General features: G+C 42.0%; 1 protein-coding gene across 2 annotated transcripts in view; it reads right to left on the minus strand.

The window, feature by feature from the left end:
• The window catches only part of UNC13B (unc-13 homolog B), a 219,448-nt gene extending 216,961 nt beyond the window's left edge, over positions 1–2,487 (minus strand). For both annotated transcript variants that reach the window (XM_042243292.2, XM_042243290.2), the window contains exon 1: positions 2,142–2,487. In XM_042243292.2, coding sequence (XP_042099226.1) covers positions 2,142–2,163 — 22 coding nt within the window. In that variant the 5' untranslated portion in view covers positions 2,164–2,487. The remainder of the gene's footprint in view (positions 1–2,141) is intronic.
• Positions 2,488–12,186: the final 9,699 nt, after the last annotated feature.

Raw genomic sequence — 12,186 nt, forward strand, 5'->3', positions numbered from 1 at the left:
TTTATCTCCTTAGGCTGGGTCACCATGAACACAGGGCAAGAGTAGTTGCTAGGCGGTATACAATTCATCGCCAAATCAGCAGCACTGTTCAGATCATAAGTAATTTATGTTTTAAGGAATTTAAAGCATTAAAAGAGAAAGATCACTGCGGAGTGAGGAACTGAGGACATTTTCAACAACAAAAGTAGACTATAAGCTAGGAAAGGAAGAACACACTTTCAACAAGCAGAAAACAGAACGCTGCCATGGTGCGAATGAACAAAGCTAGTGCTGAGCAAAATATCTGCGTAAGGATGGGCAAGAACATAGGGCCAAAAGGAGGACTAGAGTCATACTACCGAGAACCCTTAACCTCCAGGGGATAAGGCATGATTAAAGGGTTTAAACCAAGAAATTGATTTCTTGATTGAGATATTTGGAATGATTAAATCAATATCAGTTTGTCAAATTCAACATCAGATTAAATACTGTTTGAATTTTTTTTTTCTAAATTGAGTTATGGTTAATTCACAGTGTTGTATTAGTTACAAGTATACAGCAAAGTGATTCAGTTTTAACATATATTGTGCATTATTTTTCAGATTATTTTCAATTACAGAGAGAAAGAGCATAGTTAGCTGAACAGAATTCCTTGAAAATGAAAGCTGCCTGATATTAGAACAAATTGAAAGCAGCAGCTCCTTCTCTGAAGCATCAATTCAATTAAAGAGGAATTTCTGGTTTAATAGTGCTTCTGGCTGAAGAATCTTTCATAAGGGATAGTTCTGTAATACAGTGTGGCAGTAGAGAATTAAAACTGTCCAAGGGACACTGCAAACCCCAACCTCTCCCAAATCCTGCTACTCAACAGCAGGGATCTAAAGGAATAAATAGATTCCCAGCTGCTGAGAGAAAATGTCTTACTAAAAGCAAAGCAAAATTCTCATTAATGAAAAATCAACCATGAAGAAAATTTCTGTGTGTCTCATAATCCCTAGAAATAACCAAATCCATTTTGGGTTAATACAGATTTAACAAAACAGTGGGAGAGAACAGAGGAAAGCAGTTTCATTTGCCAGAAGCTGGGGGAAACACTTAACAGAGATCACAACCAACAATGCTTCTAATCCACAGAATCAAAAGAAACATGAACTCTATCCAATGAAAGGTGCTGGGAAAAGGTTCTCATAGATAAATTCCCTCACTCACAACTGAGCCACCTTATCCCACCTTGTTCAACACGGATACGATAGGCTGTAACTTGAATTTCCCAAGATCAAATTCAATAGGTAATCCAAACCCTGCTTTTCCTGATCTGATAATCTCTAAAATCACAGTCCCTGCACTCATTCAAAACCAGCCCTGCGCTTCTACTATATCAGGCGCCTAGAACACAAAAACCATTAAGAAACAGCCTCTACCCTCATGAAGCTTAGTCGACACACCTTGCCTCATCTTAAACCCCAAAGCTCTTGAGTTAAAATATCGTCTCAGGTGGGTCAAGCGTCCTCAGTGGAAAAGCAATAAAGGACTTCACCTTTAGTTAGTGTGAGAGAAGTAAATATAAATAAGTAAATCATACTTCTTATGCTCTGCTCTGAAAGAAGAGAAGCCGACACACCTTTTCAAGTCGAATATGAGCATACAGTTAGCCTGGACTACACAGGAGAAGCAGGGGACAAAGACAAGCAACAGGGGGGTGGAACGCCAATAAATACATTGGAAGGAGGGATATGACAGCTGTACTCCTTCAAAGCATGATTAGAAAGAACCTGCTACTAAGCCGACTGAGATTTTACGGTGCGGTGAGAAGGAAGAAAAGAATAGAGGCTGCCCGCTCAATTGACGCCCGCTATCCGTGGTCCCTAGCTCGTCCACTCTCACTAGAGGACAGCTCTAGATATTATTTAATAGGATCTGGGCCTGCCAGCCAACAACACTGTCACATGGCCACCGGAACGGAGAGGTAACAGTCCCTCACAGGAGCGTGAGGAAAAACAAGAGTGGAAAGAACTCAAGATGTTCATAAAGGAGTCAACATAATGGTTCCCCGAGACACGGGCGGGGCGTGAAGTTTGGAAAAGGTGGTAACCCGACGCCCACTGGAAGCTCGTGGAGATCCCTGAGCGACCTCGGTCCCTCCACCCCGTCCGTGCACTCACCGCGCACGCAGAGCAGCGACATGGCCGAGCAGCCGGCGATCCTCCGCCGCGCCCCCGCCCCGCCGCTGCGCCGGGCCGCTCCCTCTTCCCTCTTAGCAGGTGCCGCGGCAGTTCCCGCTATCGACCCCACGGGTCTCGCCGCTCCTCATGGTCCCCGTCGCAGGCAGCGTCCCGCCGCTCCGTCTGACCCGCTCCAATCTTCACCGTCTGAGCGGGCTCCCGATAGTGGGGACTACCGGCCGGCAGGCGGGGGACTGGGCGCGGCACCACGGCGCCATCGCTGGGAGGTAAAGGCGATCGGGACTCCCTCCCTCACTCCACCCGGGATCCGAGCGAGCGCCGGGATGGAGCCAAGCCCTGGCGCCCCGCCTCCCAGCCAATCAACTCACGCCCAGTCCGCCGCCCCGCCCCCGAAGGGCACGTAGGAGGCGGGGTCCCTTTCCGCTTGCCTCAGTAAAAGAATGAAGGCAACTCGGCCCACTAACGAGGCTTAGGGCCGGGAGGGGCGGGCTTCCCCGGCACCTGTGTGAGGCGGGAATTGCAGCTTTGTGCCCCTTTCATGTGGGCGGGGCTTCTACCCAGGAACAGATTCTTTTCATTGAGAATTTCTGTCCGACTTCCTTAAAGAGTCTATCCCTCTGTAACACTAACAAGAAAGTACCACACTGAAACTAATTTGTTGGTTAGTCGCTAAGTCGTGTCCGACTCTTTTGCGACCCCATGGACTGTAGCTTACCAGGCTCCGCTGTCCATGGGATTTCCTCGGTAAGAATACCGGAGTGGGTTGCTATTTCCTCCTCCAGGGAATCTTCCCCATCCAGGGATTGAACCCTCATCGCCTGTATTGGCAGGCAGATTCTCTACAATGAGTCACCTGGGAAGCTCCGAGTCCTCATTAAGCCCTCCTCAAGTTTCTGTGTTTGCAAGCCGTTGGCACAGCTGGATTCTGCCTGTCAGACCCAGGGAGGGTCTATATTAATCTAACAGGGTCTTTGCCCTCTAAAAGCAAACCTAGCTAGCTGTAAGTAGGAGCCTGGAGAAGGAAAGGGGAAGACTTGATTTATCCAGGGTTTGTCCAAATTTAGAGAAATATCCAAAGAAAGATTTTGAGCAAAGCAACTCCACAAGCCTAGACAACAAAGATGCCTGAGGAGCATTCTCTGGACTTCTGGAGGTTGAAATATCTAGCTCTTTAGCCCAGCTGTCCTAACCTCAAGAGCAAGGGACTAAAAAGATGTTGAACTTCTGGGTTCTGGAACTAAGAATAGAGACCAAAAAACAAAACAAACAAAAAAACTCTTATGGAACCAGTGATTCTCCTAGGGGATGCAGAGGCCATCCAACAAAGGATGGAAAGTCACTCTGCACTTGGAAAAAGTATAGAGTAGTGGGAAACAACCTAATAAAATCGTGAAGAGCATGAAATTTGAAGCCAATCATATTCACCTGGTATGGTACCTATTGTCATGTAACAAATTACCCCAAAACTTAGTAGCTTAAAACTGCATTTATTATCTCACAGTTACTGTACAGCACAGAGAACAATATTACTACTATAATAATTACTATACTATCAATATCCTATGATAAACCATAATGGAAAAGAATATTAAAAAAGAAGATATATGTATCTATAACTGACTCACTTTGCTGTACAAATCATTAACACAATGTAAATCAACTATTTCAATTAAAATTTTTTATTTAAAAAAACAAAAATATTTTAGTGCTATCAATATATATACCAAGTTGACTTCAAAAGTCTACATAAGCATATTTCCCATCAGCAAACTGGGAGTGATATACTAATATGTACTCTGTAACACTGAACAATAACATTTAAAAAATCTTTATCAATTAAAAAAATTTTCAATATTATCTCATAGTTTCTGTGGGTCAGAAATCTGGGTATGGCTTAATCAGATCCTCTGGTTCAAGGCTTCTTACAGACTGCAAGCAAAGTTCCAGCTGGACTGCAAAAGGATTCACTTCCAAACTCACTCATATGATTGTTGGCAGGTCTCAATTTCTCCTGGGCACTTGAACAGAGGGCCTCAGCTCCTTGTCGGCATTGACTGGTCTCAGTTCCTTGTCATGTGGACCTCTCCAAAATGGCAGGTAGCTTCCTCAAAGCATGCAAACCAAGAAGGCAATAAAGTCCAATAGCAAGAGGGAAGTCACAATCTTTTCTAATCTAATAATAGAGTGATATCTCCTTATTTTTTTTCATCAGAAGCAGTCACACTCAGGAAAAGGGAATTCCACAAGGACATAAATACCACCAGGAGGTAGGATCATTTGGGGGCCATCTTAGAAATCTGCCTACCATAACTGGATTTGAATCATAGCTCTGGTACTTGTGACCTAGGGCAAACTACATGACTTCAATTTCCCAGGAAATAATGATAGTATCTACTTCATAAGAGGGTTTTGAAGTTCAAATGACAAAATGCTTTTAAATTAGGGCTTCCCTGGTGGCTCAATGGTAAAGAATTCGCCTGCCAAAGCAGGAGACACCGGTTCAATCCTGGGTCCAGGAAGATCTCATGTGCCTCTGAACAATTAAGCCCATACTCCACAACTAATAAGCCTGTGCTCTAGAGCCAAGGAGCTGCAAATACCAAAACCATGCACTGCAACTACTGAAGCCCATGCACATTAGAGCATGTGCTCCACAACAAGAGAAGCCCACACATCCCAACTAAACAAAGCCCGCTCGCAGCATGGACAAAAATAAATAAATAAATACCTGGTGCATACTACATGCCCAATACATGTTTGTTACTATTTAGGTTGTGAACATGATGGGGGAATGCAGCTGGGAGGTGAAAAGACACTAAGCAGAGCAACAGTCAGTGTCTGAAGGTTGTGATGTAGATGCTGAGGCATCCCAGTTTCCCAGTTAAAAGTTCAGAGGAAGAAAGCACTAAGGTCCTCTGCTCTCTAGGCACTTGACCAGGAACAATTATGCTCATAAGAAAGCTTAGGGTATCTTCAGAAGCAACTCAAACAGGGATAAAAAGCCAGAACCTTCTTGTCCCACTGTTTACATTAATTTTTACAGCACAGTACTTGAAAGTTCTTCAGCATTTGCATGGATTTGACACTTAGATTTAGCTGGCAGGTAGCTGAGCACTAAGACTTTCTGAGATCCAGGAGATGAGGAGGAAGGAGGGAAGGATCAAAGAAAATAGGTAATAATGGAAACCCAAAAATTTCAAGACAGTAAAGCCAAAATACCAAGGGCTGGCATTGCTGCTGTCTTTTTGGAAACTCTCAGGCAGAAGGAGCAGAATACAAACCCTGTTCTAGGGGAACCCTCTACCAACTTCATGATCATCCTTAAGTCATGCTCCAAGACCATTAAAAGTTTACCCTTCCTGAGACTTCCCTTGTGGTCCAGTGGTTAAGAACCCACCTTGTACACTGTAAAGCAATTTTCTTCCAATTAAAATTAAAAAAAAAAGAATTCACCTTGAAATGCGGGATACAGGAGTTCATTCTGCGGTCCGGGAACTAAGATCCCACATGGTGCAGAGCAGCTAAGCCTGTGTGCCACAACTGTTGAAGCCTGCGCATTCTGGAAGCTTTCATGCTGCAACTACTGAGCCCATGTGCCACAACAAGTTGAAGGATGCGCTGCAATGAAAAATCCCACATGCCACATGGTGCAACCATAAATAAACAATAGATAAATAACTCAATTTAACAAGTATTTATTAAACACCTTTTAAGTCAGGCATAGAGAGACAATACAAAAGTAACATAGTAATCACAGTTCTTATCCTTAAATAGTTTATAAGTGATAGGAAAGATCTATGGGAGATGAGGGGGAACTAAACTAGGGTGGTAAATATAGAACTGAGGGGGAAGGAAAGAGACAATCCCCCTAACCCTTCCATCAGTGTTAAGGAGCCAAAAGTGATGGAACTTGGCACACAATGACTACGAATATAGTAGAGAAGATCCTTTCTTTCATAGCCAACAACTGGGTGAGAGGGCAAAGGAGAGAGTTTTAAACTCAGATTAGGCAATTCCCTGGCAGTCCAGTAGTTAGGACTCTGTGCTTTCACTGCAAGGTCCCAGGTTCAATCCCTGGTTGGGGAACTAGGATTCCACAAACTGAATGGTGCAGCCAAATAAATTTTAAAAATAAATAAATAAAGTCAGATTGGCTAAGAAGATGATGTTATGGTTAATGTAGTTTTGAGGACAAAGATGTGTCCCTTGGACATGTATATTAAGTTTGAGATGTGCTGGGATAACCTTCAGATAGTCACATTAGACAGTATGTAAGATATAACTGACCCTGAGAAAGCAATCCAGGCTAGAGATAGAGATTTCAGTCAATAAAGATATGACTATTTTAATCCCTATTTTGTTGATAAAGAAAATGAGGCAATAATAGTTGGCATAATCCTCCCACTCATTAGCTCATGAAATTACTTGGCCTATAAAAACTAACCACTCCCACAGCCCTGGGCCCTCTCACCTTCTGAGGACTACATTCTGCCTATGGAATGTGTATCTCTCTAAATAAATCCACTTTCACTTTTTCTATGGCTCACTCCTAATTTCTTTCCTGAGCAACATCAAGGACCCTCACTTGGTGGCCAATCCCAAGAACTCGCCCAAGACCTGGAACATGACCATTCTCTTGTTCTCCATTTTCCTGCAATAAAAGATAGCCTGAAAATGACTGCAAAATTAGGATAAAATCTCATGAATGTATACAGCAAAACAGAAGAAAGAACAGTATCTCCTCAAGAGACAAAAGGCTGCACATCCTAATAATCTCCTGTACATCTCCAAAGAGACCCTTGTTTGAATATCTAAAGTTCATTTAGTTCACAACCTAGGAGATAACTCTATATTGTAAAACTGGTTACTAGACTTAATCCTTAGAGAGACTTATCTTTATTCCTAAGGTTAGAATAAGGACTCAGATTTACCATGTCTCCAATAAAACACTCTAGGAATTAGGGAGAGGGTAAACAGTCCCTTTGCCCTTAATAAATGGAGAAAATAATTTTGATTTATCCTTAATACTTTCAAAGTCCTCAACTCTCCAAGCAAATGTTCTCACCAAAAGGTGATTAGAGGGAACCAGAGGGACTTCCCTGAGGGTCTAGTTGTTATGAATTACCTTGCAGTTCAGGGGATGCAGGTTTGCTCCCTGGTCAGTGAACTAAGATCCCACATGCCACAGGGCAACTAAGCCCATGCACCACAACTAGAGAGTCCATTTGCCACAACGAAGACCCCAAGCGCCACAACTAAGACCCAATGCAGCCAAATAAATTTTAAAACGTGAACAGATGCAATTTTCTTTTCTTGGACTTATTTCTTAAACTACTACAATCAAACATTTCTTTGCAGTGGAAATACCAGGGAGTGGTGGAAGTACCAGGGAACACTAAAGGATTTTGAATCCTAAATTGATGTTTTCTGCTGTTTGGAGGCAAATGATCTCTAGAAGAGTATGCTTGCAACCTGGGCCCTGTAAACTAGAGGTCTCTACTACAAATCAGGGGATAGGACAGCAAGGCAGATGTCAACTGTTGTCAGGCCTTTTACAGTCTCTCCTGAGGCAAAACTGGGGTCTCCTCAGTGACATACACTTACAATTCTCATACTTCATTTGGGAAACTATTCTTTAACAGAATGATAAAAATCAAATTGGCATAATCTCAAAACAGAGGACTTCCAACCATTTGTAAATATTAAATGTTCTTTTTTGTTATTAGAATATATGACCTATCTTCTGAGAAAGGAGGAACACAGAACTTAAAGTAACTTGCTTTAAAACAAAGAATAATACTCCAATGATCTATTAATGTATTCTCATTACCAAAAAAGAACACATTCCTTCAGGATTAGGGTCAGAGGGCCTAAGGTTTTCTTTAAGGATTTTGTCTTCTATAGCAATAAGCCTTTTCATATGCAAATATAAACTCCCAGAAGAGATGGCTATAGAAAAATGGTTTGGCTTAATAAAGCATTGTGAATAGAGAGATGTGCAGGGGAATATGAGAGAGGGTCAATAAAACATCCTTAGATGGTTGAAGGTCTTTTAAGAATATTTAAGGAACTGGGAGGTTCAAATATTCAATTTTAAATTATTTAGGTAGATATCTTTCTACCCCTTACATCACCCCCAAAGCTTCAGTAAAGCCTGCCATTCACAAATGCTTCCCATAAGGGGTTTGGGGGAGAAAAAGAATTCTGTCTAGGTTAGGAAAAAAAGAAAGAAAGATCAGCTGAGGGAGGTGAAACATGAGTGAATTACAAATTCAGCAAGGGCCAGGGACCCTAGGCCCAGAATGGTCATGAGAAGTCAACGTCCTCCCCACTCCTGGAATTCACAGAAGGCTCCAGGATGGCACTAGACTTCCCACTGAATATGGAGTAAAGAGCTAGATGCAATTTTATTTACTCTCAAAGGAAAGGGTAACCCCAACTACCATCTCAGTTTCAACTGAAATAGGGAAAGTTTGTTTCATCACTGAGATTTTATCTATAAAAGCAGAAGGGCTATTTGAATAGGCCCTGTTGCTGCTAAGTCACTTCAGTCGTGTCCGACTCTATCTGACCCCATAGACGGCAGCCCATCAGGCTCCCCTGTCCCTGGGATTCTCCAGGCAAGAAGACTGGAGTGGGTTGCCATTTCCTTCTCCAGCGCATGAAAGCGAAAAGTGAAAGTGAAGTCACTCAGTAGTGTCCGACTCTTTGCGAGCCCATGGACCACAGCCTACCCAGGCTCCTCCGTCCATGGGATTTTCCAGGCAAGAGTACTGGAGTGGGGTGCCATCACCTTCTCCAATAGGCCCTGTGCATAGACAAAAGTTTATACAATCTGTTGCTAAAGGAACAAGCTGGAAATATACTATACAAAACATCTTTTTTTTTCCACATGCACAGCTGCAGGGATCTTAGGTCCCCGACCAGGCTTCCTGCGGTGGAAGGACAGAGTCCTAACCACTGGACTGCCAGAGAATTCCCAAAAGATCTGTCTTTTGAGCCAAGGGCTCCCAGGGCCTAGCCGTGTGGACAGAAAGAGAAGGAATGGCTGTCAGGGGCTGAAGGCTAATCCACACGGCATAATGCTGCCAAGCACACAGGCTACGGCAGGAGAAAATCCTAAGAGAAAGTCAAAATTCAATTCACATCTTTATGAACCTGAACAGATGGGCAAACTCATCCTCTGGAGATAATCAACCCCATCTGGCAAAAAGAGAACAGTTATCAATTCCAAGAGCCAAAACACACAAAGATTTTAGTAATGCTGGGGAGAGGGGGAGTAAGTGGGTGGGGGGCGAGTGGAGTTGGAAGGGGCGGGTGGTGGGGAGAGGGAACTCAGGACTGACAAAGACCTGCCCAGTGGTCATAAGCACCATGAGGAGCTCTCTGGCACAAACCAAGACCTGCTGGCATGTCCAACACACACGCATACATATGATCTAGAGCCCTCTTCCTCCTTAATTTACTATTTCTGACTCATTTTCTTCTTCAAACTATGTAATATAGATGTGAAGTAGAACCTCAAGTCTCCATGTGTGGCCTTTGTTTTTCCTCCTCCTCAAACTCTAAACCTTGCCCACAGCTATCTATATATGTCAGTAGGTTCCAAATCTTTATCTTTAGTTCAGACTGCTCTCCTCAGCTTCAGACCTATATGTCTAATAACCCACGAGGTTTCTCTACTTGAATATCACTCTGTTACTCAAACTCAGTATGTGAAAATTTAAAACCACTGGAATGCCTTAAAATATATATTCTACTTCTTCACCCAGAAAGTCTACTTGACAAAATAAAATCTCCTTGTTCTGTTTTAAAAGATCAGTGTGCTTAGAGTCACCAAATTATTATTTTTCTGTTGGTCCTAAAGTAAAAAGGTTCTTGTAAAGATTCACAACTCTTACTAAATAAGGGAATGTTGACATTATTTGGAACAACAAACAATTATAAAAAACCTGTTTTATCTGTACATTTAATGCAATCCTAATAAAAATCCTAGAAGATATGCATGTGTATGTGTGTCTATGAAAACTGGCCAGCTGATCCTAAAATTTATACAGAAATGGAATGGGCTGAAAATAGTCAATATAATCTTATGATCTTGAAGTTGGAGGATATACACCACCACATATCAACGCAGTAATTAAGACAGTGAGACAATGGTGCAAGGAGGGACAGGAACATATCATATATTATTAACATGTGTTTTATGAAAAACAGACATTGCATAGAAAAGGGGGAAAGGATTGTTTTGTTCATAAAAATCATCCAAAACTTGGAAACGCTGCAAAGAAAAGACATCAGGGGCAGCCAAAGATTACCCAGGCAACAAACTTTTGCTTTACTCATGATGTGTTATTAAGGGCTAACTCTGCGTACTACCATGTGTAAAATAGGCAGCTAGTGGGGAGCTGTTATACAGCACAGGGAGCTCAGTTCGGTGCTCTGTGATGCCCAAGAGGGGCGAGAGGGGAGGCAGGGTGGGAGGGAGGCTCAAAAGGAAGGAGATATATGTATAGATACAGCTGATTCACTTTGTTGTACAGCAGACGCACAACACTGTAAAGCTCCAATAATAAATTTTAAAAAGGAAATTACCCCCCAAATAAATAAACAAACAAAAATTAAAGGCTAATTCTGTGAAGTCATATGTTAACGAATAGATTTTTGTCTGGTGATGATGCAAAGGATTTCTGATTATTAGAAAACGTTATGGTGTTACTATCCTGTAGACACTAACTACCTTTATATCTAATCTAAAATCTCATTTTAGCACTCTTTTTTCAAATGCCTGTGAATACCCAGGATGGTTAATTTTATGTGTCAACTTAACTGGGCCACAGGGTACCAAATATTTGGTCAAACATTATTCTGGATATGTCTATAAGGATGGTTCTGAATGAAATTAACATTTGAATAGGCACACTGAGTAAAGCTTCCTTTACTCAGGAAGGGCTTCCCTTGTGGCTCAGCTGGTAAAGAATCTGCCTGCAATGCCGGGGACCTGGGTTTGATCCCTGGGTTGGGAAGTCCCCTGGAGAAGGGAAAAAGCTACCCACTCCAGTACTTGGTCTGGATAATTCCATGGACTGTATAGTCCATGGAGTCCGAAAGAGTAAGACAGGACTAAGCAACTTTCACTTTCACTGAGTAAAGCAGATTGCTCTCCCTAATGTGGTGGGGCGGGGGAGGGTCCTCATCTAATCAGTGGAAGACCTGAATAGACAAAAGAACTGAAGAAGAGAATTTCTCTCTGACTGACTTCCTTTGAGCTGAGACATTAGTCTTTTTTCCTACCAGTGGACTCGAACTGAAAAATCAGTTTTGCCTGGGTCTTCAGGCTGCCGGCTTTCAGACTGTAACTATACTGGCATTTTTCTTGGTTCTCAGGCCTTTGGACTGGAACTGGAACTACACCATCAGCTATCCTGGGTCTCTGGCTTGACAGCTTGGGACTTGTCAGCCTCTGCAATACTGTGAGCCAACTCCTTATAATAAAACCTCTCCATTTGTATATCCACATATACACACACCCGGAACTCTGACTAATATAATCCCTAATTTCCTCAATTGCTCATCACACATGCTTTACCTGCTTATCTTTGATATATGTTCATTCTAGCTTCTTGTAAGAATCTTGCTCTTAACTTTTTGGAAATTGTACTATAACAGTTTTTGTAAAAGTTTCTGGTTCAACTAAATAACCATATGAGGGAAAAATGAATCTTGACATCTATTTCACACTATACATGAAATCTATTCCAGATGATTAAATAAGAGGTAAAATAATAAAGTTCCTAGACAATAACCTAAGATAATACACTCATTTCCAAGTAGACAAAGACTTTTAAAATAGGGCATAAAAACCATTGAATATAAACAAAAAGATGTAAACTGGACAGGTTAAAGAAGCTCTGCATATTGAAAGACTCCACTAAGAGAATAAAGTCAAGCTACAGAATGGGAAAATGGATTTGCAATAGATTCCTCATCAGAAAAACATCAAACAAATTCCAGCTGAAAGACA

Source organism: Ovis aries, chromosome 2 (assembly GCF_016772045.2).
Source record: "Ovis aries strain OAR_USU_Benz2616 breed Rambouillet chromosome 2, ARS-UI_Ramb_v3.0, whole genome shotgun sequence".
Classification (NCBI taxonomy): Eukaryota; Metazoa; Chordata; class Mammalia; order Artiodactyla; family Bovidae; genus Ovis; species Ovis aries.